Source organism: Prionailurus viverrinus, chromosome B4 (assembly GCF_022837055.1).
Source record: "Prionailurus viverrinus isolate Anna chromosome B4, UM_Priviv_1.0, whole genome shotgun sequence".
Lineage (NCBI taxonomy): Eukaryota > Metazoa > Chordata > Mammalia > Carnivora > Felidae > Prionailurus > Prionailurus viverrinus.
The window spans coordinates 63465125-63488242 of NC_062567.1; the positions used below are offsets into that span (position 1 = coordinate 63465125).

Sequence of the window (23118 nt, forward strand, 5' to 3'; positions counted from 1 at the left end):
CATGTGTTCTGCAGTTTTGAGTTCTATACCTAACCTGATTCCCAATAACTTGGAGCATTTTCCTCTTCAGGGCTCGGTTTTCTGTCAAATGGAGTTAATACACGCTTAATTCAGCTTTGAACCAGAAATAGTATCCAGTGGAGGGTAAAAAAAAGAAGTGGGTATCCTAAACACATGTGAAGTATTTTTAATTATTACTAAAACATAAAACCACATGTCCCAGATATTGTTTTTTTCTTTTAATCTGTTATTTGGAATGGAAAAGAAAAAGAATTCAGCATGAGATTTGGCATTCTTATTGAAATATCACCATTTTTATTTTTATATCACATAAAAATAATTGCACTATCTTCACATTAGCAATTACATGAGAGCCATTATCAGCTCAACATTAAATACTCTGACAATAAATTGCCTGATTCTATCTTCATTTGTAATGGTTAAGTTAATAAAAATGTGCTGTTTGAGGGCATTAGTTCAATTTCCCCTCAGAGACATGATGATTCTTGAAGCCACTTGGAAATGTTTGAACTGTTAATGTTGTGATAGTTTGGGAACATAGTAATTTTAGGTCTTAGGGAAAAGGTATAGCGAAGACATTTGAGAATGTTGAAGCAATTTCGGATTATAATATTTAAAAGCCTGAATTATTTTTTCTCCTCTAGAGAGAACACACTCCCATCTCTATAACTATGCCATAACTGTTTTAAGTTTATTGGAAGTTACTTTTGATTTACATAGTTATTCAAGATGTGCTTTCAGGAAACAACTATTATGAAGAAGCAAGTTTTAAAATGGTCAGGTTCCTACAGATAAGCCAAATTAAAATTTTAAGAAATTAAATAGCAGGTAGAATACCTTGTATGCAGTGAACACAGTCTCTTTAAGCAAGAGTAGAAAATTACTTTCTTTTCAAAATAAGACATACTGGGGGTGCCTGGGTGGCTCAGTCGGTTAAGTGGCCGATTTCAGCTCAGGTCATGGTCTCACTGTTTGTGAGTTCGAGCCCTGCATTGAACTGTGCTGACAGCTCAGAGCCTGGAGCCTATTTCAGATTCTGTGTCTACCTCTCTCTCTGCTCCTCCCCCGACTCACACTCTGTCTCTGTCTCTCTCTTAAAAATAAATAAACATTAAAAAATTTTTAAATAAAATAAGACATACTGTAGGCAGAAGCAACCTATATGACTTTAATTTTACCCTGTCTTGCTAACCAGGAAGAAAACTCAATCTAGCTTTTAGAAAACTGTAGAAAGGTGATGAAGCTTTCTCTTACCCCTGAAGGTAGCTAATAAGGGTAAGAAAAATCTAACAGAGCAAATATAGTCTTCAACTGAGAAGAGAACTAAGGGGATGTGAACTTTTGTGAGGTCAAATTATCTAACTTTGGACAAGATGACATTTTTAACAACAACAACAACAACAAAGAAGTGCAAAAAAAAGTCGGGGTTTATTTCTTTCTCTGAAACGATAATTAGAAAAGTGAGAAAATAGGAATCAACAAGACAGGATTAATGAGAAGAAGATATCTAATTGTTATAGCTTAGCTCATTCTTCTTTTAAAAGACAGCATTTTAAAAATAAACTACTAATAAGGTATCAATATGTTTAGTATACAATGACTATCCTTTAAACTTTTTTTTCCTAATAGTTCAGTTTTTCAGAAATCTGTGGCTAATACCTACATTTCAGGGAAAGGATAGTGTTACCTCCGGCAAACAGTTGATCCTACCTGTTTGTGTGTTTACCTCATCGCTTCTCAGCCTTGTGGCTAAGATCAAGTGTTGACCTCAACTTTGCTCTTTTATTTTCATTGGATTCTTTACTTTTCTTCTGTGCCAGGGACATTAAACTCTTTTCTCTTTTTACCCCCTATTCTCCCAAACTCTGGAATTAGACTTTCCCCAGTTCAGAGCCCAGTTCTTTTACTTAATAGCTACATGATCTTGCACAGATGATTTTCCACTCTTTGCCTCAGTTTCCTCTTCTATAAATGAGAATAATAATAATACCTACTTCAAACAATAATACCTACTTCATTAGGTTGCTGTATTAAATCAGTTAACATGTAAACTGCTTAAAACAGTGTTCAAGTCATAATATGTGCCATACAGGGTAGTCATTGCAATCATCACTAGTATTATTTATTACTCACCAGCTCAAACATGTATGTATTCAATATAAATATGAAACTATATTCTTAATAGTTTCCTATTTACATTCATATCAAACATTAAATACAAGGAATATCCTTTATCAGTTTTATCTCTATCAAGTTTGAGTATAATATCGCTATTGGCATCTAAGATAGTAATTCCCGGCCTTTTTGTTATTTTAAAACACCCATTGCTTCATCTTTCCAGCAGATGCTATGAGATTTGCTAATTTTTGTTACTGAAGGACATTACAATTCATTTTTAAGAATGTCGTGATGCTCTGGGATGTCAAAACTCACATTCACAATCGCTATTGTCATAATACATGTGGTTCTGCTCTTATTTAAAATATGTTTATAAATCATGGGTAAGAAGAACTATAGTTTTCAGCTGAAGAGGAAAGTTTATATCACATTGAACTTAGGTTTGTTCAGCAATTCTGCCTGGCCCTTGAATACTGAAGGTCCTTGCCCCCAGGGTGAGAATCACTGCCATAGCAGGTTCCTATTACCAACAGGAGTACAGCTCATCCCACATGTGCTGGGAGTAGAAAAAAAAAAACGTCGAGAACTTTCTACTCACTAACCTAAATTATGTAAACCTCTCCCAAAGGAACATTGAGCTATTCAATCATGTCATGAGGTACTCTCCTAAGTGAGAGATGAAAATGACAAGTGACTCTTCATTTCCTTGACCTCTTATTAATGCCAGATCTTACGGATTTTAGGACAAAATATGCCCTCTGTAACACTATTGCTCATATCCTTCTACAATCTGTTTTCCACTTAATTTCTCAGACCACTCTGATTATTGTCTCTTTTTATCATTCATTTCTGGCCAGTGCACCCGGGTACCTCCTGTTCAAAATACTGCTCACACATTTGTGGATGAGCGTTGATCACTATCACCACATATTAACTCAGACGCTTAAAATGTTCAGTCTAGAGGGATAAATCAGTATTTAATTTTTACTAATTTATCACATTTGTCTGAGGAATACCAACAAATGCATTCTGTTCTGTAGAAATATACTATATCCTTGATACTCATTTTTTTTTAATTTTTTAATTTTTTTTAGCATCCATACAGTACAAGGAAAATGTTCCACATGGCGGCTCTAACGGCTGGTTTTGCCTATTTGTGAAAACAAGTTTGAATCAGTTTGGGCAAATGGACTTTTAGTTGCTGTTCTGCTCAATTTTACTCGATTGTTCCTACTGTGCAGAGCTCCATTAGTGATTTTCAAGTCTAAGCCTTCAAGGTTATTATTCTCCTTTTAATGGAAAATATGACTTAAATATAAACTTTAAGGAAATGATAGGCTGGCCAACAGCTGCATGCAGCCAAGAGAAATGACATTGCTTTATACACAAGGGCCAATCCATAGTACAAACAAACAAATATTGAAAGCCTTTACATATATTGATTTAAGAAAATAACTCATTTAAGTTTTAGAAAAACAACCATAGGATCTCATCTTGCTTACTGTTTATACTGTAGTCAGATGAGATTCAATCTTGAGGCAATGAATATAATCACACACAAGGCTGACTACAGTGTCCCAAGTCAGGGTATAGCTACTATGATATACTGACATAAAAAATGCCTTTGCATTAGACTATGCCAACATACTCACTAATAGCAGTAACTAATATTGGTGTTAATGCACTTATTGAACAACTGGTAGGTAACAGGTCTTCTGCAAAAAAATTTAGTACAATATTTCATTTAATTTTTATTAGCATGTTACCCATAGTTTGAATTGACAGAAGAGGAAACTGAAACTTAGATTAGTTAACTTACCCAAGGTCAGATAGTTATCAGTATTGGTCATTATTTGAACCTAAATTAATCTAACCCTGATATATAAACCACTACAGTAGTATGAAAAGGGAAACAGAGCCTAATAATCTTCAGTAGGATTTTGGCTTTTAGGAGAGTAGGTGTGTTGTAACGGAAAGAACTCAGGGTTTGGAATCAGAACTCTGTTGGAAATTTGGATCTACCAATTTATGACTTAAGTAATTTTGCACAAGTTGTTTAACATCTCGTCCTCTGCCTCAGTTTCCTCATTTATAAACTACTATAAAGTAAAAAGAGACCAGGATTTAGGATGATATAAAGTGATATATGAACAAATTGACAGAGGGGAAATCAGCTCAGGTGTACAGAGGGCTTTGTTCAAGGCTTTATACTGGGATCTTTCAAAATGTAGGGTTTGTTTTTTTTTTAATTTTTTTTTCAACATTTATTTATTTTTGGGACAGAGAAAGACAGAGCATGAACGGGGGAGGGGCAGAGAGAGAGGGAGACACAGAATCGGAAACAGGATCCAGGCTCTGAGCCATCAGCCCAGAGCCTGACGCGGGGCTCGAACTCACGGACCGCGAGATCGTGACCTGGCTGAAGTCGGACGCTTAACCGACTGCGCCACCCAGGCGCCCCTAAAATGTAGGGTTTTAATCAGCACAGATAAGGAAGAAGAGTATTCCAGGTGAAATAATAAGAGGAAATAAAAGCAAGAACAATGAAAATGTTGACTCAAAGACAGCTAGTAGTCCTATTTATCTATACAAAGTGTGTGTGTGTGTGTGTGTGTGTGTGTGTGTGTGTGTGTGTGTGTAGCTAAAGAGGAAGATTGGGGTAAGGTCATAGAGGTTCTTAAATGCTATGGTTAGGTTATAGAATCAAAGTTATACATAATTTGTGTTAAGAATTTTAGAATCAGACATTTTAAGGTTAAATCCTGACTACTTCTTCCTAGCTACATGACTATAGACAAGAATTGAAACTCATTTCTTTTTTTTTTTTTCATAAAATGTAATCAAAGTATCTGTATAAGTTCAATTAAAGATTTAGTGAAAGTACCTGCCTAGCATACAACGAAGTTAATAAATGACTCAATATTATTATTATATGAAGAAGTTGGAAGCCACTGAAGGTTTCACATAATAATGAGAAACCCATCCACTACCCTCAACTTTCTGCTGAAACTCAGCTACTTCTGGCTTTTGTTATTATTTGCAGTTATAGGCTTTTGTTTGCCCACTTAAAAAATTTGGGTTCCATTTGCAATGTATTAACCTGATTAGCTTCAACATATAAGAAGTTGGAAGCAGTGAAAAGGTAAGAGAGTCTAAACAGACCTTATTTTTTGATAATATTTTAGCCAGTAGTATTTGATGTGATGGCTTAGATATTGTTGATTGTGATGGCTTAGGTATTTTCTGATGGGAAGATTAACAACATTATCCTTGGTGTGCCCTTGAAACCCCATTATTCTAAGTATTCAAGAGTATTCTCTTCTTTTTTGTTAAATTAAAAAAAAATTTTAATTTATATTTGAGACAGAGAGCGCGCATGCACAGGTGGGAGAGGGGCAGAAAGAGAGAGGAAGACACAGAATCTGAAGCAGGCTCTACAGAATCTGAGCAGACAGGACAGTCCAATGTGGGGCTCCAACTCATGAACTGTGATATCATGACCTGAGCCAAAGTCAGATGCTTAACTGACTGCAACACCCAGTCTCCCCAAGAGTATTTCTATTCTTGCAAATAACTAATTTATTTTTTTTTCAATATATGAAATTAATTGTCAAATTGGTTTCCATACAACACCCAGTGCTCATCCCAAAAGGTGCCCTCCTCAATACCCATCACCCACGCTCCCCTCCCTCCCACCCCCATCAACCCTCAGTTTGTTCTCAGTTTTTAAGAGTCTCTTATGCTTTGGCTCTCTCCCACTCTAACCTCTTTTTTTTTTTCCTTCCCCTCCTCCATGGGTTTCTGTTAAGTTACTCAGGATCCACATAAGAGTGAAAACATATGGTATCTGTCTTTCTCTGTATGACTTATTTCACTTAGCATCACACTCTCCAGTTCCATCCACGTTGCTACAAAGGGCCATATTTCGTTCTTTCTCATTGCCATGTAGTACTCCATTGTGTATATAAACCACAATTTCTTTATCCATTCATCAGTTGATGGACATTTAGGCTCTTTCCATAATTTGGCTATTGTTGAGAGTGCTGCTATAAACATTGGGGTACAAGTGCCCCTATGCATCAGTACTCCTGTATCCCTTGGGTAAATTCCTAGCAGTGCTATTGCTGGGTCATAGGGTAGGTCTATTTTTAATTTTCTGAGGAACCTCCACACTGCTTTCCAGAGTGGCTGCACCAATTTGCATTCCCACCAACAATGCAAGAGGATTCCTGTTTCTCCACATCCTCGCCAGCATCTATAGTCTCCTGATTTGTTCATTTTGGCCACTCTGACTGGCGTGAGGTGATACCTCAGTGTGGTTTTGATTTGTATTTCCCTGATGAGGAGCGACGTTGAGCATCTTTTCATGTGCCTGTTGGCCATCCGGATGTCTTCTTTAGAGAAGTGTCTATTCATGTTTTCTGCCCATTTCTTCATTGGATTATTTGTTTTTCGGGTGTGCAGTTTGGTAAGCTCTTTATAGATTTTGGATACTAGCCCTTTATCCGATATGTCATTTGCAAATATCTTTTCCCATTCCGTTGGTTGCCTTTTAGTTTTGTTGGTTGTTTCCTTTGATGTGCAGAAGCTTTTTATCTTCATAAGGTCCCAGTAGTTCATTTTTGCTTTTAATTCCCTTGACTTTGGGGATGTGTCGAGTAAGAGATTGCTACAGCTGAGGTCAGAGAGGCCTTTTCCTGCTTTCTCCTCTAGGGTTTTGAAGGTTTCCTGTCTCACATTCAGGTCTTTTATCCATTTTGAGTTTATTTTTGTGAATGGTGTGAGAAAGTGGTCTAGTTTCAACCTTCTGCATGTTGCTGTCCAGTTCTCCCAGCACCATTTGTTAAAGAGACTGTGTTTTTTCCATTGGATGTTCTGTCCTGCTTTGTCAAAGATTAGTTGGCCATAGGTTTGTGGGTCTAGTTCTGGGGTTTCTATTCTATTCCATTGGTCTATGTGTCTGTTTTTGTGCCAATACCATGCTGTCTTGATGATTACAGCTTTGTAGTAGAGGCTAAAGTCTGGGATTGTGATGCCTCCTGCTTTGGTCTTCTTCTTCAAAATTCCTTTGGCTATTCGGGGCCTTTTGTGGTTCCATATGAATTTTAGGATTGTTTGTTCTAGTTTTGAGAAGAATGCTGGTGCAATTTTGATTGGGATTGCATTGAATGTGTAGATAGCTTTGGGTAGTAATGACATTTTGACAATATTTATTCTTCCAATCCATGAGCAGGGAATGTCTTTCCATTTCTTTATATCTTCTTCAATTACCTTCATAAGCTTTCTACAGTTTTCAGCATACAGATCTTTTACATCTTTGGTTAGATTTATTCCTAGGTATTTTATGCTTCTTGGTGCAATTGTGAATGGGATCAGTTTCTTTGTCTTTCCGTTGCTTCATTGTTAGTGTATAAGAATGCAACTGATTTCTGTACATTGATTTTGTCTCCTGCAACTTTGCTGAATTCATGTATCAGTTCTAGCAGACTTTTGGTGGAGTCTATCGGATTTTCCATGTATAATATCATGTCATCTGCAAAAAGTGAAAGCTTGACTTCATCTTTGCCAATTTGGATGCCTTTGATTTCCTTTTGTTGTCTGATTGCTGATGCTAGAACTTCCAACACCATGTTAAACAACAGCGGTGAGAGTGGGCATCCTTGTCGTGTTCCTGATCTCAGAGAAAAAGCTCTCAGATTTTCCCCATTGAGGATGATGTTAGCTGTGGGCTTTTCATAAATGGCTTTGATGATGTTTAAGTATGTTCCTTCTATCCCGACTTTCTCAAGGGTTTTTATTAAGAAAGGGTGCTGGATTTTGTCAAAGGCCTTTTCTGCATCGATTGATAGGATCATATGGTTCTTTTCTTTTATTAATGTGATGTATCACGTTGATTGATTTGCGAATGTTGAACCAGCCCTGCATCCCAGGAATGAATCCCACTTGATCATGGTGAATAATTCTTTTTATATGCCGTTGAATTCGATTTGCTAGTATCTTATTGAGAATTGTTGCATCCATATTCATCAGGGATATTGGCCTGTAGTTCTCTTTTTTTACTGGGTTGCTGTCTGGTTTAGGAATCAAAGTTATACTGGCTTCATAGAATGAGTCTGGAAGTTTTCCTTCCCTTTCTATTTCTTGGAATAGCTTGAGAAGGATAGGTATTATCTCTGCTTTAAACGTCTGGTAGAACTCCCCTGGGAAGCCATGTGGTCCTGGACTCTTATTTGTTGGGAGATTTTTGATAACCGATTCCATTTCTTCGCTGGTTATGGGTCTGTTCAAGCTTTCTATTTCCTCCTGATTGAGTTTTGGAAGAGTGTGGGTGTTTAGGAATTTGTCCATTTCTTCCAGGTTGTCCAATTTGTTGGCATATAATTTTTCATAGTATTCCCTGATAATTGTTTGTATCTCTGAGGGATTGGTTGTAATCATTCCATTTTCATTCATGATTTTATCTATTTGGGTCCTCTCCCTTTTCTTTTTGAGAAGCCTGGCTAGAAGTTTGTCACATTTGTTAATTTTTTCAAAAAACCAACTCTTGGTTTCATTGATCTGCTCTACAGTTTTTTTAGATTCTATATTGTTTATTTCTGCTCTGCTCTTTATTATTTCTCTTCTTCTGCTGGGTTTAAGGTGTCTTTGCTGTTCTGCTTCTATTTCCTTTAGGTGTGCTGTTAGATTTTGTATTTGGGATTTTTCTTGTTTCTTGAGATAGGCCTGGATTGCGATGTATTTTCCTCTCAGGACTGCCTTCGCTGCATCCCAAAGCGTTTGGATTGTTGTATTTTCATTTTCGTTTGTTTCCATATATTTTTAAATTTCTTCTCTAATTGCCTGGTTGACCCACTCATTCGTTAGTAGGGTGTTCTTTAACCTCCATGCTTTTGGAGGTTTTCCAGACTTTTTCCTGTGGTTGATTTCAAGCTTCATAGCATTGTGGTCTGAAAGTATGCATGGTATAATTTCAATTCTTGTATACTTAAGAAGGGCTGTTTTGTGACCCAGTATATGATCTATCTTGGAGAATGTTCCATGTGCACTCGAGAAGAAAGTATATTCTGTTGCTTTGGGATGCAGAGTTCTAAATATATCTGTCAAGTCCATCTGATCCAATGTGTCATTCAGGGCCCTTGTTTCTTTATTGACCATGTGTCTAGATGATCTATCCATTTCTGTAAGTGGAGTGTTAAAGTCCCCTGCAATTACCACATTCTTATCAATAAGGTTGCTTATGTTTATGAGTAATTGTCTTATATATTTGGGGGCTCCGGTATTTGGCACATAGACATTTATAATTATTAGCTCTTTCTGGTGGATAGACCCCATAATTATTATATAATGTCCCTCTTCATCTCTTGTTACAGCCTTTAATTTAAAGTCTAGTTTGCCTGATGTAAGTATGGCTACTCCAGCTTTCTTTTGGCTTCCAGTCGCATGACAAATAGTTCTCCATCCCCTCACTCTCAATCTAAAGGTGTCCTCAGGTCTAAAATGAGTCTCTTGTAGACAGCAAATAGATGGGTCTTGGTTTTTTATCCATTCTGATACCCTATGTCTTTTGGTTGGCGCATTTAATCCATTTACGTTCATTGTTATTATAGAAAGATACGGGTTTAGAGTCATTGTGATGTCTGTATGTTTTATGCTTGTAGTGATGTCTCTGGTACTTTGTCTCACAGGATCCCCCTTAGGATCTCTTGTAGGGCTGGTTTAGTGGTGACAAATTCCTTCAGTTTTTGTTTGTTTGGGAAGACCTTTATCTCTCCTTCTATTCTAAATGACAGACTTGCTGGATAAAGGATTCTTGGCTGCATATTTTTCCTGTTCAGCACATTAAAGATCTCGTGCCAATCCTTTCTGGCCTGCCAAGTTTCAAAAGAGAGATCAGTCACGAGTCTTATAGGTCTCCCTTTATATGTGAGGGCACGTTTACCCCTTGCTGCTTTCAGAATTTTCTCTTTATCCTTGTATTTTGCCAGTTTCACTATGATATGTCATGCAGAAGATCGATTCAAGTCCAAGTTTCAAAAGAGAGATCAGTCACGAGTCTTATAGGTCTCCCTTTATATGTGAGGGCACGTTTACCCCTTGCTGCTTTCAGAATTTTCTCTTTATCCTTGTATTTTGCCAGTTTCACTATGATATGTCGTGCAGAAGATCGATTCAAGTTACGTCTGAAGGGAGTTCTCTTTGCCTCTTGGATTTCAATGCCTTTTTCCTTCCCCAGTTCAGGGAAGTTCTCAGCTATTATTTCTTCAAGTACTCCTTTAGCACCTTTCCCTCTCTCTTCCTCCTCTGGGATACCAATTATGCGTATATTATTTCTTTTTAGTGTATCACTTAGTTCTCTAATTTTCTCCTCATACTCCTGGATTTTTTTATCTTTTTCTCAGCTTCCTCTTTTTCCATGACTTTATCTTCTACCTCACCTATTCTCTCCTCTGCCTCTTCAATCCAAGCTGTCGTCATTTCCATTTTGTTTTGCATTTCATTTAAAGCGTTTTTCAGCTCCTCCTGACTATTCCTTAGTCCCTTGATCTCTGTAGCAAGAGATTCTCTGCTGTCCTCTATACTGTTTTCAAGCCTAGCGATTAATTTTATGAGTATTATTCTCAACTCACTCTTTGTTACATTATTTAAATCATTTTTGATCAGTTCATTAGCTGTTGTTATTTCCTGGAGATTCTTTTGAGGGGAATTCTTCCGTTTGGTCATTTTGGATAGTCCCTGGAGTGGTGTGGTCCTGTAGGGCACTTCCCCTGTGCTGTGGTGTATAACTGGAGTTGGTGTGCGGGGCCACAGTCAGCCCTGATGTCTGCCCCCAGCCCACCGCTGGGGCCACAGTCAGACTGGTGTGTGCCTTCTCTTCCCCTCTCCTAGGGGCGGGATTCACTGTGGGGTGGCGTGGCCCGTCTGGGCTACTTGCACACTGCCAGGCTTGTGGTGCTGGGGATCTGGTGTATTAGCTGGGGTGGGCAGGCAAGGTGTATGGGGGCAGGAGGGGCAGGCTTAGCTCACTTCTCCTTAGGTGATCCACTTCAGGAGGGGCCCTGTGGCAGCTGGAGGGAGTCAGACCCTCTGCCAGAGGGGTGGCTCCGCAGAAGCACAGCGTTGGGTATTTGCCCGGAGCAAGCAAGTTCCCTGGCAGGAACTGGTTCCCTTTGGGATTTTGGCTGGGGGATGGGCGAGGGAGATGGCGCTGGCAAGCGCCTTTGTTCCCTACCAAACTGAGCTCTGTTGTCCCGGGGCTCAGCAACTCTCCCTCCCTTTGTCCTCCAGCCTTCCCGCTTTCCGAGCAGAGCTGTTAACTTATGACCTCTCAGATGCTAAGTCGCGCTTGCTGTTAGAACACACTCCGTCCGGCCCCTCCGATTTTGCAAGCCAGACTCTGGGGCTCTGCTTGGCCGGCAGGCTGCCCCTCCGCCCTGGCTCCCTCCTGCCAGTCCGTGCAGCGTGTACCGCCCTCCACCCTTCCTACCCTCTTCCGTTTGCCTCTCGTCTGCGCTTGGCTCAGGAGACTCCGTTCTGCTAGTCTTCTGGTGGTTTTCTGGGTTAGTTAGGCAGGTGTAGGTGGAATCTAAGCAATCAGCAGGACGCGCGGTGAGCCCAGCGTCCCCCTATGCCGCCATCTTCCCGCAATCCTCCATAAACCCCTTTTCGCAAATAACTAATTTAAGTAACATTTTAGTGGATGGTAGAAACTGGAAAACTGTGATGGTGAAAAAGTTTGTAAAACCTTATTTGAGGTGAGAGAGAATGCTAATTGCTCTTCAACACCATGTGATATTGTGTTGTTAGCAAGGTAAATGGTTACCTTGCTAACTATTTTGAAAAGACCAATCACCACCTAGTATCTTCTCCATGAAATTAGAGAAGAGTCTATTAAATGTCCTTAACCAAATGTAGGCATACAAGTCAAGAAGTCATAGTCATTCAAGAGGCTATTAATTCCCTGGGCACATTTTAATTTCCTATTCAATATCTGTAAGATCCAATGACTCTTTCACTTCAGTTCAACTTTATGTGACAGAATTCCTTGAATATTTAGTTATATTGCCAGATGTCTTCAGGATCATTGAGGATCCCCATGTCACTTTAAGGTGGCAGGCTGGTCTGTCTCATGGATTCTGTCTGACTTGCAAGGAGAAAAAACATGATTATACCAAGTATTTTCATGTCTTAACTTCTTCTGAGATTCACATCATGAAAAGAGCGGAGATGAAAGAATTTAAAGTCTAGAGGTAATGAAATGAAGGCTCAGAGAGATTACTTGACTTGTTCAAGATCAGAGAGACAATATTATACTTTCATATATCTAGGCATCTCAATCTCAATATTCTCCACAATATAGTATTTCCACTGAGAGACTAAATACTTTCATGATCATGGACATTTTTATTTTATAAATGCTAACAGGCATGACTATTGTTTTTCACTAATATAACAGATTAGCCCTCTTAAAGGTAACCTTAACCATGTGGGCAAGCTTAACTACCTCTAAAGGAAGAAAATAGTAACAAGTTTCCCTTAAGCATTATGATGACGCTATGGGACATGAGGTTGCTTCTACTGATTTTGAATGATGCATTACAATAGCAGCATAACACATTCCAAAGAACTTCAAATTCATACTTCCCTTCAGTAATTTGATTTTTTGGAAACTGTGAGTCATACATTATGAAGAGCTTTTAGATAAAGTGTAATTACTTAGACGTATAATTATGCTAATAAGGTTAAGGTGAATAATCATGTGTCTAATTATGAAAACAAAACACCATGGGATACTTAAATAAATGACCACATCATCATGTTCCCTTTTTCAGGTGCTTTTAACCTAATCATTCATGTGCATGTGTTCTTTTTAGTCTACCAAGAACGTTAGGTTAAAAAGTTTAAATCATATTTAATTATCTTTAAAAAAACTGTTATATAGATGTTTCTATTTTAAAATTTAATCTTGCTGTCTGATAAAGAACAATGCTTTTTAAAATTTTTATCAACATTAATCTCTATATTAACATACTTACTGATTATATTTCTCCTTCAAATTATTTTAATCAGTTTTTGTTGTCTTTTACTGAGTTATATTTCAGAAATGTATTTTATACACATGACCTTACTGAATCTTAACAACAATGCCAGAACACCAGAACACTGAAATTTAGAAAGCTCATTCAAATCATCACAGTGGCCAAACTGGGATTTGAACCAAATTCCACAGGATTCTAAATTCTGTGGGATTCTTTTAATGACTGCTTTTTGGGTGAAAATACAGGTTATTATTTAGGAGATAACACTGAAGTCCATTGTTTGCCCCTTCAAAACTTTTATAGCATGTGCTTAAACGGTGCTGAGATCTTTGCTTTCATATTTAAAAAAGTATACTTCACAGCTTTTTTTTCCCCTTGTAAAATCCTAGAAGTATGGAAACTCTAAAGTATGTAGCCATTTAGTTAAATTAAATGCTTACTTTCAATGATAAATTTGAACTATAATGATTGGTTGCAGATTTTTCCCTTCTATTCACTCCTAGAATAGTAGGCTTTAGTTACATATTTTTCTTGATTATAACAAGTGTAAATGATATATATTACATAGGTTGTTATGTTATTGTATATCATATATTATTATATTATATAACATCTATATATAATTACACTTAAATTATATATTATTTATATTTTTATATATAATTCTATATTACATAGAATCTTAAAATCTATTTCTCCACTTTTCTAACCATAATCTAGGTAGACTATGTAAATATCTATAGTTTTGGTTTGCTTCCACTAAATTTATTTACATTGTAATGTAATCAGCTGTCTTAAAATATACTTAGTCTTTATTGAGGAGTACATAATGGATAAGCATCATTAAAAAGTCTGTTATGTTTCTGGCTTCTAATTTTACCAACGACCTCTACGATATTTTCTGGTAATATTAAAGTAGGAAAAGACACTTATTAACATTTCTATCTTATATATGGTGAACTTGAAATAGAAGAAAAAAATCACTAGGTACTTACTCTAGGCCCTACTTGCCACGCATCTCATAGAGAATCAATCAACTAAATTAAACAGAAACTGACAGTCCTGCTTTCAATTAAGTTGTTTATTTACAAATCAGAGCTGACAGGTTCCTCACAATGAACAAAATGAGTAATTTCCATTAAATTTCTTACCTGTACAATATCCCTCTCCGCATATTTTCCTCTGGAGGAAACTCTTACATCATCTCCATCCAATTCAACCATGGCTTGAAAATAAAATAAGACCATTTATCCAGCGCATTTCAGTCATGTACTAAAACAACACAGGTGATAGGAAATCAAGATGTATGAAGTAGCAACGCATCCTATGTCAGGGCAGAAGGCTTGTGGATCCCATCTCCTCAGTCATTTCTACCACAGAACTTGACTGCGCGCAAATGTTACAAATGAAGGAAGCTAGCCAAGACCTCATGTGACCCTTGCAAAATGGAAGAGCGAGTGTAGTATAGATATATCTCCCCATCCTAGAGGTTCTCAATTCTGGGTTATATGCTGACATGACTCATTGGGCAAGTGATGCTAATCCATTCAACTTTTGTCTTCTTTCTAATTTAAGAAACTTGACAGTAATCACAGATTACCAGGAACAATTTGAACTCTATTCCCATTGAAACCACAACAAATCCACTGTATGTTAACTAACTTGGATTTAAATTTAAAAAAAGAAAGAAACTACAAAACTGTATATCCAATATATTGCCCAATTTCTACCTTATTAATGGATTTTAAAACAAAGAGGCATTTGCTCTACCTTATATTGATTGAATAAAGTGTGATTATTCTGAAGTATGATTTTTTTTGTTAAGAAATAATTTCAACATTACATAGATCAGCTCAGCTGGTATTTGTAAATGCTGTGATATAATAGAACAGCTGGTAATAAAGTAAAGTAATGCTGCAATTAAGAACATTTTCCAGAGTTTATTAAGTTTTCAATGAGAATTCTCTAAATAATTAATTACATGAGGAATGCTAATTTGTGTTTAAAAGTATAATTCTATTACTGATAATTCATTTCGTATACACATGACATTCACCAGACTCCAGTGACCACTTGCAATTTGTTTGCCTCTTCACCCTCCAAAAACTACAGCTCAGCCAGAACCTTTTCATTATTTTCTTCAGTGTTTGGATAATGCATCTGGGTTAAAAACACTGTTTTAAATTTTACTTTTATATACATGTTCATGAGTCACTATCTGGGCTGAAACATTGTTACTGCACATAATTGATAGAGAGCTACCACTCTATAATTTGATTAGATATACATGTCATAATTTAGTAAAATGTGTATACTATAATTAACTTAATTAAAATACAAAATACCTATAAAACATGAGCAAAGGGAAAAAATAAGAGAGACAAAGCAAGAAACAGATTCTTTATAATAGAGAACAAGGTAATGGTTACCAAATGGGAGGTGGGTGGAGGGATGGGTGAAATAGGTGATGGGGATTAAGGACTGCACCTGTTGTGATGAACACTGAGTGATGTATGGAAGTGTTAAATCACTTATTGTAGATCAGAAACTAATATTACACTGTATGTTAACTATACTGGGATTAAAATACTACTACTACTGCTACTACTACTACTACTAATAATAAATTACCATACAAAAGATCTATCTTTCTTCCATACTTATTAGGGATGTAAATAAGAATGTCATGATGTTCAAATACTTTCAATGTTAATTTCTTTGTTTCGGTTTCGTTTTGTTTCAAAATTTTCATGTGACTTCTGAGACATAAATGTTCAATGATGGTGACAACCTAGCAATTGCAGGAAGTTCTCCTTTACTCTCTACTGGGAAACAAGAGTTCAGTGATAATCTGGATGTCATTGTCCATGGTCCCCTACGATCTCCATCAGTCTTTGTGTTTCATTCCAATTAAGGAAATGGACAGTCATCCAGATAATAATAACATAGGAGAACATGATCCTATAAAATAACTCCCACTTTTCAGCACATCCTTTGAATTAAAAAGCTGCTGTTGCAAGAAATGGAGGCTATCTTTTTGAGAGCAAGGAGAAAAGACAGGGCATGAAAGTGGTGGAAGGGTACCATTCACCCTCTAGATTTGCATCTGGTCCACAAGGAGCCTGAGATGGTAAGCCCCACAAGTACTTCTTAGAAAAAAGGTCTATAAGAGACAGAGATGTACTTCTTTCTAGCTTGTGTGCAAGACACAATGAAACTAGAACCCATTCTACTTCTCCCATTCTACTAAATCTGATCAAGCAGGTAGCCCGATGCTGCTTTAATTTGACTTTTTGCCTTTTAAGGATAAAGAAATCCTGCTTTGAGAAATCTTTCTTCTCAATGACGATGCTTTATGGTGGAGTGACAATGCATTGGGGGAAAAACTACACAGAAAGTTTTAAATTGTTCTCATTAAAAATACAGAAATGAGAAATTTGAATACTCATTAATCTAATAGGTTATTCCCAATTCATCTAACTTCAAAGAATGGATGGCAAGATACTACCTTTCTTGCCCATGCAAATAATGTCTTTCTTGTCAAAAGTGTTTGGATGTTGGATTTAGGTAGTTAACTGATAAAATGTGCAAGATTTAGATTCAGATTGTGCAGGTTTTATCTCAGTCTTTCCTTATGTCAGTTTCTATGTGTAATATTTAAACTTACTCTACAGCAGATTTGGAAGTGCTGAGAGAAAGGCTCTTCTTGACAGGACAGCACAATCTGAATGGAAGTCAAAGATTTTCTATGTGAAACATGAGTATTCTGTCCTTGCTAGCCATGGAGAGAAGAGAGGTATTTTGAGAGTAGAGAAAGAAAAATACTTTAGAAAAGCACTTGTGTCTCCTAGAGGAATAGTCTACTTTTCTAGTACTGGCCTGGAAGTTTTCCCATCCTATTGAAACTTCGGTCATGGTGAAAGCACAAGTCAGTTGTCACAGGACCTAATTCCCTGTCCCCATGTTTGCCAGAGGAAAGTATCACTCTAATACCCAGGAAGCAATTCTACTGGGAAGGCAATTTCCCTCTTTGCCTATAGTCTTCACTCTTTTTTCTACATGGAAAGAGGACTAATTGATTTATGGGATTACTAAAATGAGAAGGGACTGACTTTGAAATCTCTCTGGTTAGAAACAGGCTATCCTCGCTTTGGATGTATTTTTTCCCTGTGGTGTGCTAAAAAGACCAGGCTCTACCCTTGCACAGAGGAGGCCTGAAGATAAGGCTGAGGTCATTTAATCTTGGGAGGAAAATAGTGACAAGTCTGATTTTGTGCAGAGGTTAACCCAAATTCTTCAGTTCTGCATTATTAGTAATAACGCTTATATTGTGGTCTTCGTCTGAGGGATTCCTACATATTTTTATTCAGTTTGGGAAGTCAGAGAGGGAAATGATGAATTATCATGCCTCAAACCTTAATAAATAATTCATTGAGAACAAAAGAAATGAAGAAAATAAATAGCCGTGGCAGTTGGATGAGGGAGTACCCAAATAACTGTGCCTGCTGCTCTGAAAAGAAATATATGACCAGAAATACATGCCAGGAAGGGTCAGTGGCTCTGCATTCACACATGATGTGTGCAGGCTCTTGAGGAACAAGTGAATGAGGTTAGGTCATACACCTAACCTCAGACTTCCACAGGAGTTGGGGAGACCTGGGATGCACCTAGTGAGAGGTGCATCCTTAAGGCAAATGCAAATTAGTAACCAAAGAAGGCATGAGTTATTTTTCCCTAGCATTTAGTGAAGTTTGTGAATCACAGTCAATCACTGATTAATGCAGATGATCAAGTACACAAAGCATTAACAAGAAAGATGTCCCTTAGCTTTCCTGACTGCAGAGAGGTTGTCTCAAATTCATGCCTGACATACAATGCAAACAGATGTGAATATTCAAAGACAGAGAAAATATTAGCAGAAGCAGCAGCAGTCAGAGCTAAATGACTTTTGCTTTAGACACTGGAAGATTATAATGAAGCAAAACATGACCAACCAACCATGGAATCGAAAGAAAGGATTTCCAGGGTCAGCAATATAACAACTTTGCCTGTGGTGCTTTACCTGAGATGGATAGATATATACTATCCTTATGGAGGCGGGTCTGGTGGTTAAAGGAGAATCATCCCAGCAATGATGATAGTATAATCAGCCACCTATGTGCTTAAATTAACCTGTAATGTACTAAAGCTTGTTCTAAATATTCTAAAATTATTCTCATTTCCAAAGCCCCAAGCTAAATAAAGTCATTGTTAAAGTAAAAACACCTGAACCAGGTGAATGCCATGTGATCATGCAGTTGCCACCTAGCATAGTTGTCTTTGAAAGGAATTCACCAGATGACTGGGAGCAAATTATCCTTAAAGAAGTTTACCCAGATGACTAGTTACAAAAACACCAGTCACTTCATTGGCATTTGAGCAAGGTCTGAGCCCAAACAGAGAACTACCCAGTAACTCAATTTAGCATAATTTTATAAAGTGTCATTAAATCTCAGATGTTCAGTTCCATTTTCATTTTACTTTGCTCTTTCATAATGCAGAACTTATATATTTATAAAGCTAATGTCTATCAACTAGCTAGTGTCTGAAAATCCATTATAGTAGCATATTATGCTTGTGTTAACATCTCTCTACACAATCTAATGGTTTATTAATTTAGTGCTCATCCTTAAAGGTTTTTAGTGAACCCAGAGTGTGTTTTGCCTTGGGAACAACAACTCCACTTATCACTCTGTCACTCATAAAAAATATTATTTTGGGGTACAAACCATATCTAGTGGAGTAGAAACCTACATGTTGAATTAATCGATACTGGAGAGATAAGGCTTAGTCAGAAGACAATCTCTTCATTTGCTCAACTGAATAGACTTCATCGTGAGATATCTACATTTACATCTCTATGTACATGGATATTATATACAGATCCACATTCATATTCACATTCTTATATACAAAAAAGAGTAACAGAAACCTTACAGCATGATGAATCAGTAAATAAACTCCCAAGGAATACTATTGAAATTTTATTACTCACCATCAAATTCTGCTGGTCCAACACCCACTATAATTATTGACATTGGAAGTTTTGAAGCCTTCAAAGAGAATACACAATTGGTTTACAATTAAGAAGTTGACTTCTTAAGAAAAGAATTATAATTTAAGAAGAAAATAATATCCTGTTTTGATATTTTTTTCAGATGTTCACTAAAATAGGTTTGAACACATCACAATAATATGCTTGATTCTACTCATTCTTTTTGAACTAACTGTACATACACTTATTCAGTGGGACATTCTCTGGGAATGACCAGCCTTGGACAATATGAAAAATAAAAAGTATTGCACATCTGCTTTCACTTGCTATTCTCAGCCAACATCTTCTTGACTGAGGGTATCTCTGGGCATTTTATTCATGTTTTCTCTCCCATAAAAAATCTTTTAGTTGCTGTAAGGGAAAAATGGTACTATATTTGTGAAAGAATAGTACCCTACTCTATCCCACTTATACCCAAAGTTAGAGAAAGCAATTTTCATTGTAAATGAGTGAATACAGATGATAATTACAGAAAGTCAGTATTAGAATGATTAATTTATGTATTAAATATCCATGGGATTGTGAGTGATATTGAATATTTGATTCAAAAATATTTGCATATTTTCCCATCATATGTATCACTTAAACAATATAATCATTTTAAAGAATTTAATGGTCAGAATGTGAGATCCAGCAATAGAGAAAAGGAACACTGTACCAACCACATCTTCAGCATGAAGATCATCAAATTATGAATAATTGGTCCTCAATACATCATGTCTTATTAGTTTAAGCCCAAATTATTAAATTCCTATTTTCAAGTGCACATGAATGCCACTGACCAGAACATAAAGGAAATCAAGGTGAATTCAACCCAAGTAATTCTAGTTAAAAAAATAACAAATAAATGTGTAAGCCTTACTTCAACTGCTGTTTATGTATGTTTTTTTCAGTAAATGTCTATAATTTTCCCCCCATATGATCCTCCACCAAACAGCTAATTATATGTTCCCTATGTTATTAATAATTATGAGCTATGATATGCAAAGCACTCATGAAACCCATTTTCACTAAATGTCAACTTTGTGCCAAATGTGTCTAAACTTGGGCATGGAAAGGTGAGTAAGATATAATTCTATAGAATATAGTCTAGGAGCATGTGGGCAGCTCAGTCAGTTGAGCGTCCAGCTTCAGCTCAGGTCATGATTTCACGGTTCATGGGTTCAACCCTACATTGGGCTTTGCTCTGACAGTGTGGAGCCTGCTTTGGATTCTCTCTCTCTCTCTCTCTCTCTCTCTCTCTCTCTCTCTCTCTGTCCCTCCCCAATTCATGCCATATCTCAAAAAAATAGTCTATAAATATAGATTTTATAGATTATAATCTAATAAAAAGACAAATAATCATAAAAATAAATAATTAGGAATTATACAAGGATGGTTTTTGAATAAAGTCCAGTCCCTTCCAGTTATATAGAAATAAGAATGTCAGTACAGTGCTCCTATAATTGAAATGTAAATATTAAGAAATACTTTGTACAAATTGTAAGATTGTGTACAAGTACATCCAACTAGTAGAGGTAAGCACACTCATGCACATGAAGGTGATGGTATCATCTTATTTTTTTTTTATTATTCTGGGAGGAAAATAATTTTGTTATAACACAGTTATCCATACTGCTTAGGTTAGTCTTTATGAACTAATGGTACATATACATTTGAGTTTTCTGGATAAGGTTAAGAATGCAATCAGTTGCAAAAGCATGAGCATTTTGTTTCACTATTAAGTCAACTAACATTAACTCTTTCAACATAGGTTGAAAGCACCCTGCTGTCACTTAGCCAGCTCAAGACTGAACGATCCCTACTCACATTGACTATGGACTCCTTGGTTTGAGCCATATCCGAGATAACACCATCTGTCACAATCAGGAGCACAAAATACTGGGAACCATCTTTTACGGAAGAAGCATACCTAGAGCAATAAAAAGATAAAGAATACCACAGAAAATAAAACAGCTCCTTTGTATGTGATGGTTGCTAAATATAATCGCGATAGTCAACAAACCTTTAATCTCAAGAAAATATTTAAATTTGTATTAGGAATCTATATCATGCAAGCTCTCAATACATTTTTCTGAAATAGCACGCTAGAACACAGCAACATTACTTCACACAGAAAAGCCTGCCTGCCTTGGAAATTCACTCACTAATAAAAGGTGAGATGGATGAGGGTATGTTTAGCACAAAGGAATGGATATAGCTTTCAGAAACAGATACCCTGGCTAAGCAACATGTCATGTGTATGATCTTCAGTAAATTACTTGATCTATCTAAACTTTATTTCTTTACCTTTAAAATCAAGATTACACACCTCTGTATTGTTAATACAGAAACCGCATGCATGCTACCTAATATATAATACAGTTTAATAAATGGTATGATTATTATAAAGACAATAATCATAAATGCTTTTTGTTTCGGACTAGAAACAGGTAATGATTATACAACATAGTGAATGTGCTGAATATCATCTAACTGTAAACTTCAAAAGTTACTTTTATGTTATGTGAATTTCACCTAAGAAATGCAACAGAAGAAATGCTTTTTGACACATCCATAGTTCAAGTTTTTCTTTTTAATTTTTTTAATGTTTATTTATTTTTGAGAGCGAGAGAGAGCATGAAAGGGACAAGGGCAGAGAGGGAGGGAGACACAGAATCTGAAGCAGGCTCCAGGCTCTGAGCTGTCAGCACAGAGCCCAACTTGGGGCTTGAACTTGTGAACCACAAGATCATGACCTGAGTGGAAGTCAGATGCTTAATGGACTGAGCCACCCAGGTGGCCCCATAATTCAAGTTCTTAGTATGTGTTAAATTGATGAAAGATGGGGAAAAGAATACCAAACAAAGACAAAAATTAGGTATGTATTAAGAATATATTCTAGGGGCGCCTGGATGGCTCAGTCAGTTAAATGTCTGACTTCTACTTAGGTCATGATCTCACAGTTTGTGGGTTCAACCCTGTGTTGGGCTGTGTGCTGGCACCTCAGGGCTGGAGCCTACTTTGGATTCTGTGTCTTTCTCTGTCCCTCCTCTGCTCACGCTCTGTCTCTCTCTCAAAATAAATAAATAAACATTAAAATTTTTTTTAAAAATGAGTATTATGAGAACTACTCATAAAAATGAGTAGTTCTTGAAGTTTATCAGAGTTCTCACCAAGTAATACTCAGTAATTTAGAGGTGAATTTTATGCATGTTACATTTTATTATACCTCTTTTTTCCATTGTGTTCTCCTTTTTGGGTATCTAGATTATATTCTCAACAAGAATACCTTTTTTTTTTAAGACAATGCTTTTATTTTTTTTAAGTTAATTTACTTATTGAGAGAAAGAGAGAGAGAGAGAGAGAGAATATTCCAAGCAGGCTCTGTACTGCCAGTGCAGAGCCTGACATGGGGCCCAAACTCACCAACTGTGAAATCCTGACCTGAATGGAAATCAAGAGTTGGACGCTCAACCGACTAAGCCACCCAGGTGCCCCTCAACAAGAATAACTTTTATGATTTTTAGAATATAATTAGTATGCAGGTCATATCTAGTAACAAGCAAGCATTATGGTACTCTTAGGAGATAAACAGTAAATGAGAAGACTTTGGTTGACTTCTGTAAAACTCATTGAATATTTATGTATCATAGAATCACAGAAAGATAGTTATCACGGGGAAACTGGGTTCAAGAAAACATCTACTTTTTACCAATAAAATTCCTTCATAACCTGAAGTACCCAAAGGAATCAAATTTGAGCAGATCAGGGACAGACGAATCACATATGTCAGGGCAAAACTTATTTCTTGGAGAGCAGAATTAACAATGATATGGACAAGAAAAATATTTACAACTTTTCCATAGA

General features: G+C 36.7%; 1 protein-coding gene and 1 long non-coding RNA gene across 2 annotated transcripts in view; one reads left to right on the forward strand and one right to left on the reverse strand.

Annotated features, from left to right (window-relative positions):
* LOC125170103 (uncharacterized) overlaps window positions 1–23118 on the forward strand; it is a 420734-nt gene that overhangs the window by 195526 nt on the left and 202090 nt on the right. The gene's annotated exons all lie outside the window — the stretch shown is intronic.
* CPNE8 (copine 8) overlaps window positions 1–23118 on the reverse strand; it is a 232516-nt gene that overhangs the window by 1972 nt on the left and 207426 nt on the right. The window contains exons 17-19 of the mRNA XM_047866283.1: window positions 21079–21181; window positions 19210–19267; window positions 14327–14400 (exon numbers count right to left, since the gene is read on the reverse strand). Of these exons, the coding sequence (XP_047722239.1) occupies window positions 14327–14400; window positions 19210–19267; window positions 21079–21181 (235 nt within the window). The remainder of the gene's footprint in view (window positions 1–14326; window positions 14401–19209; window positions 19268–21078; window positions 21182–23118) is intronic.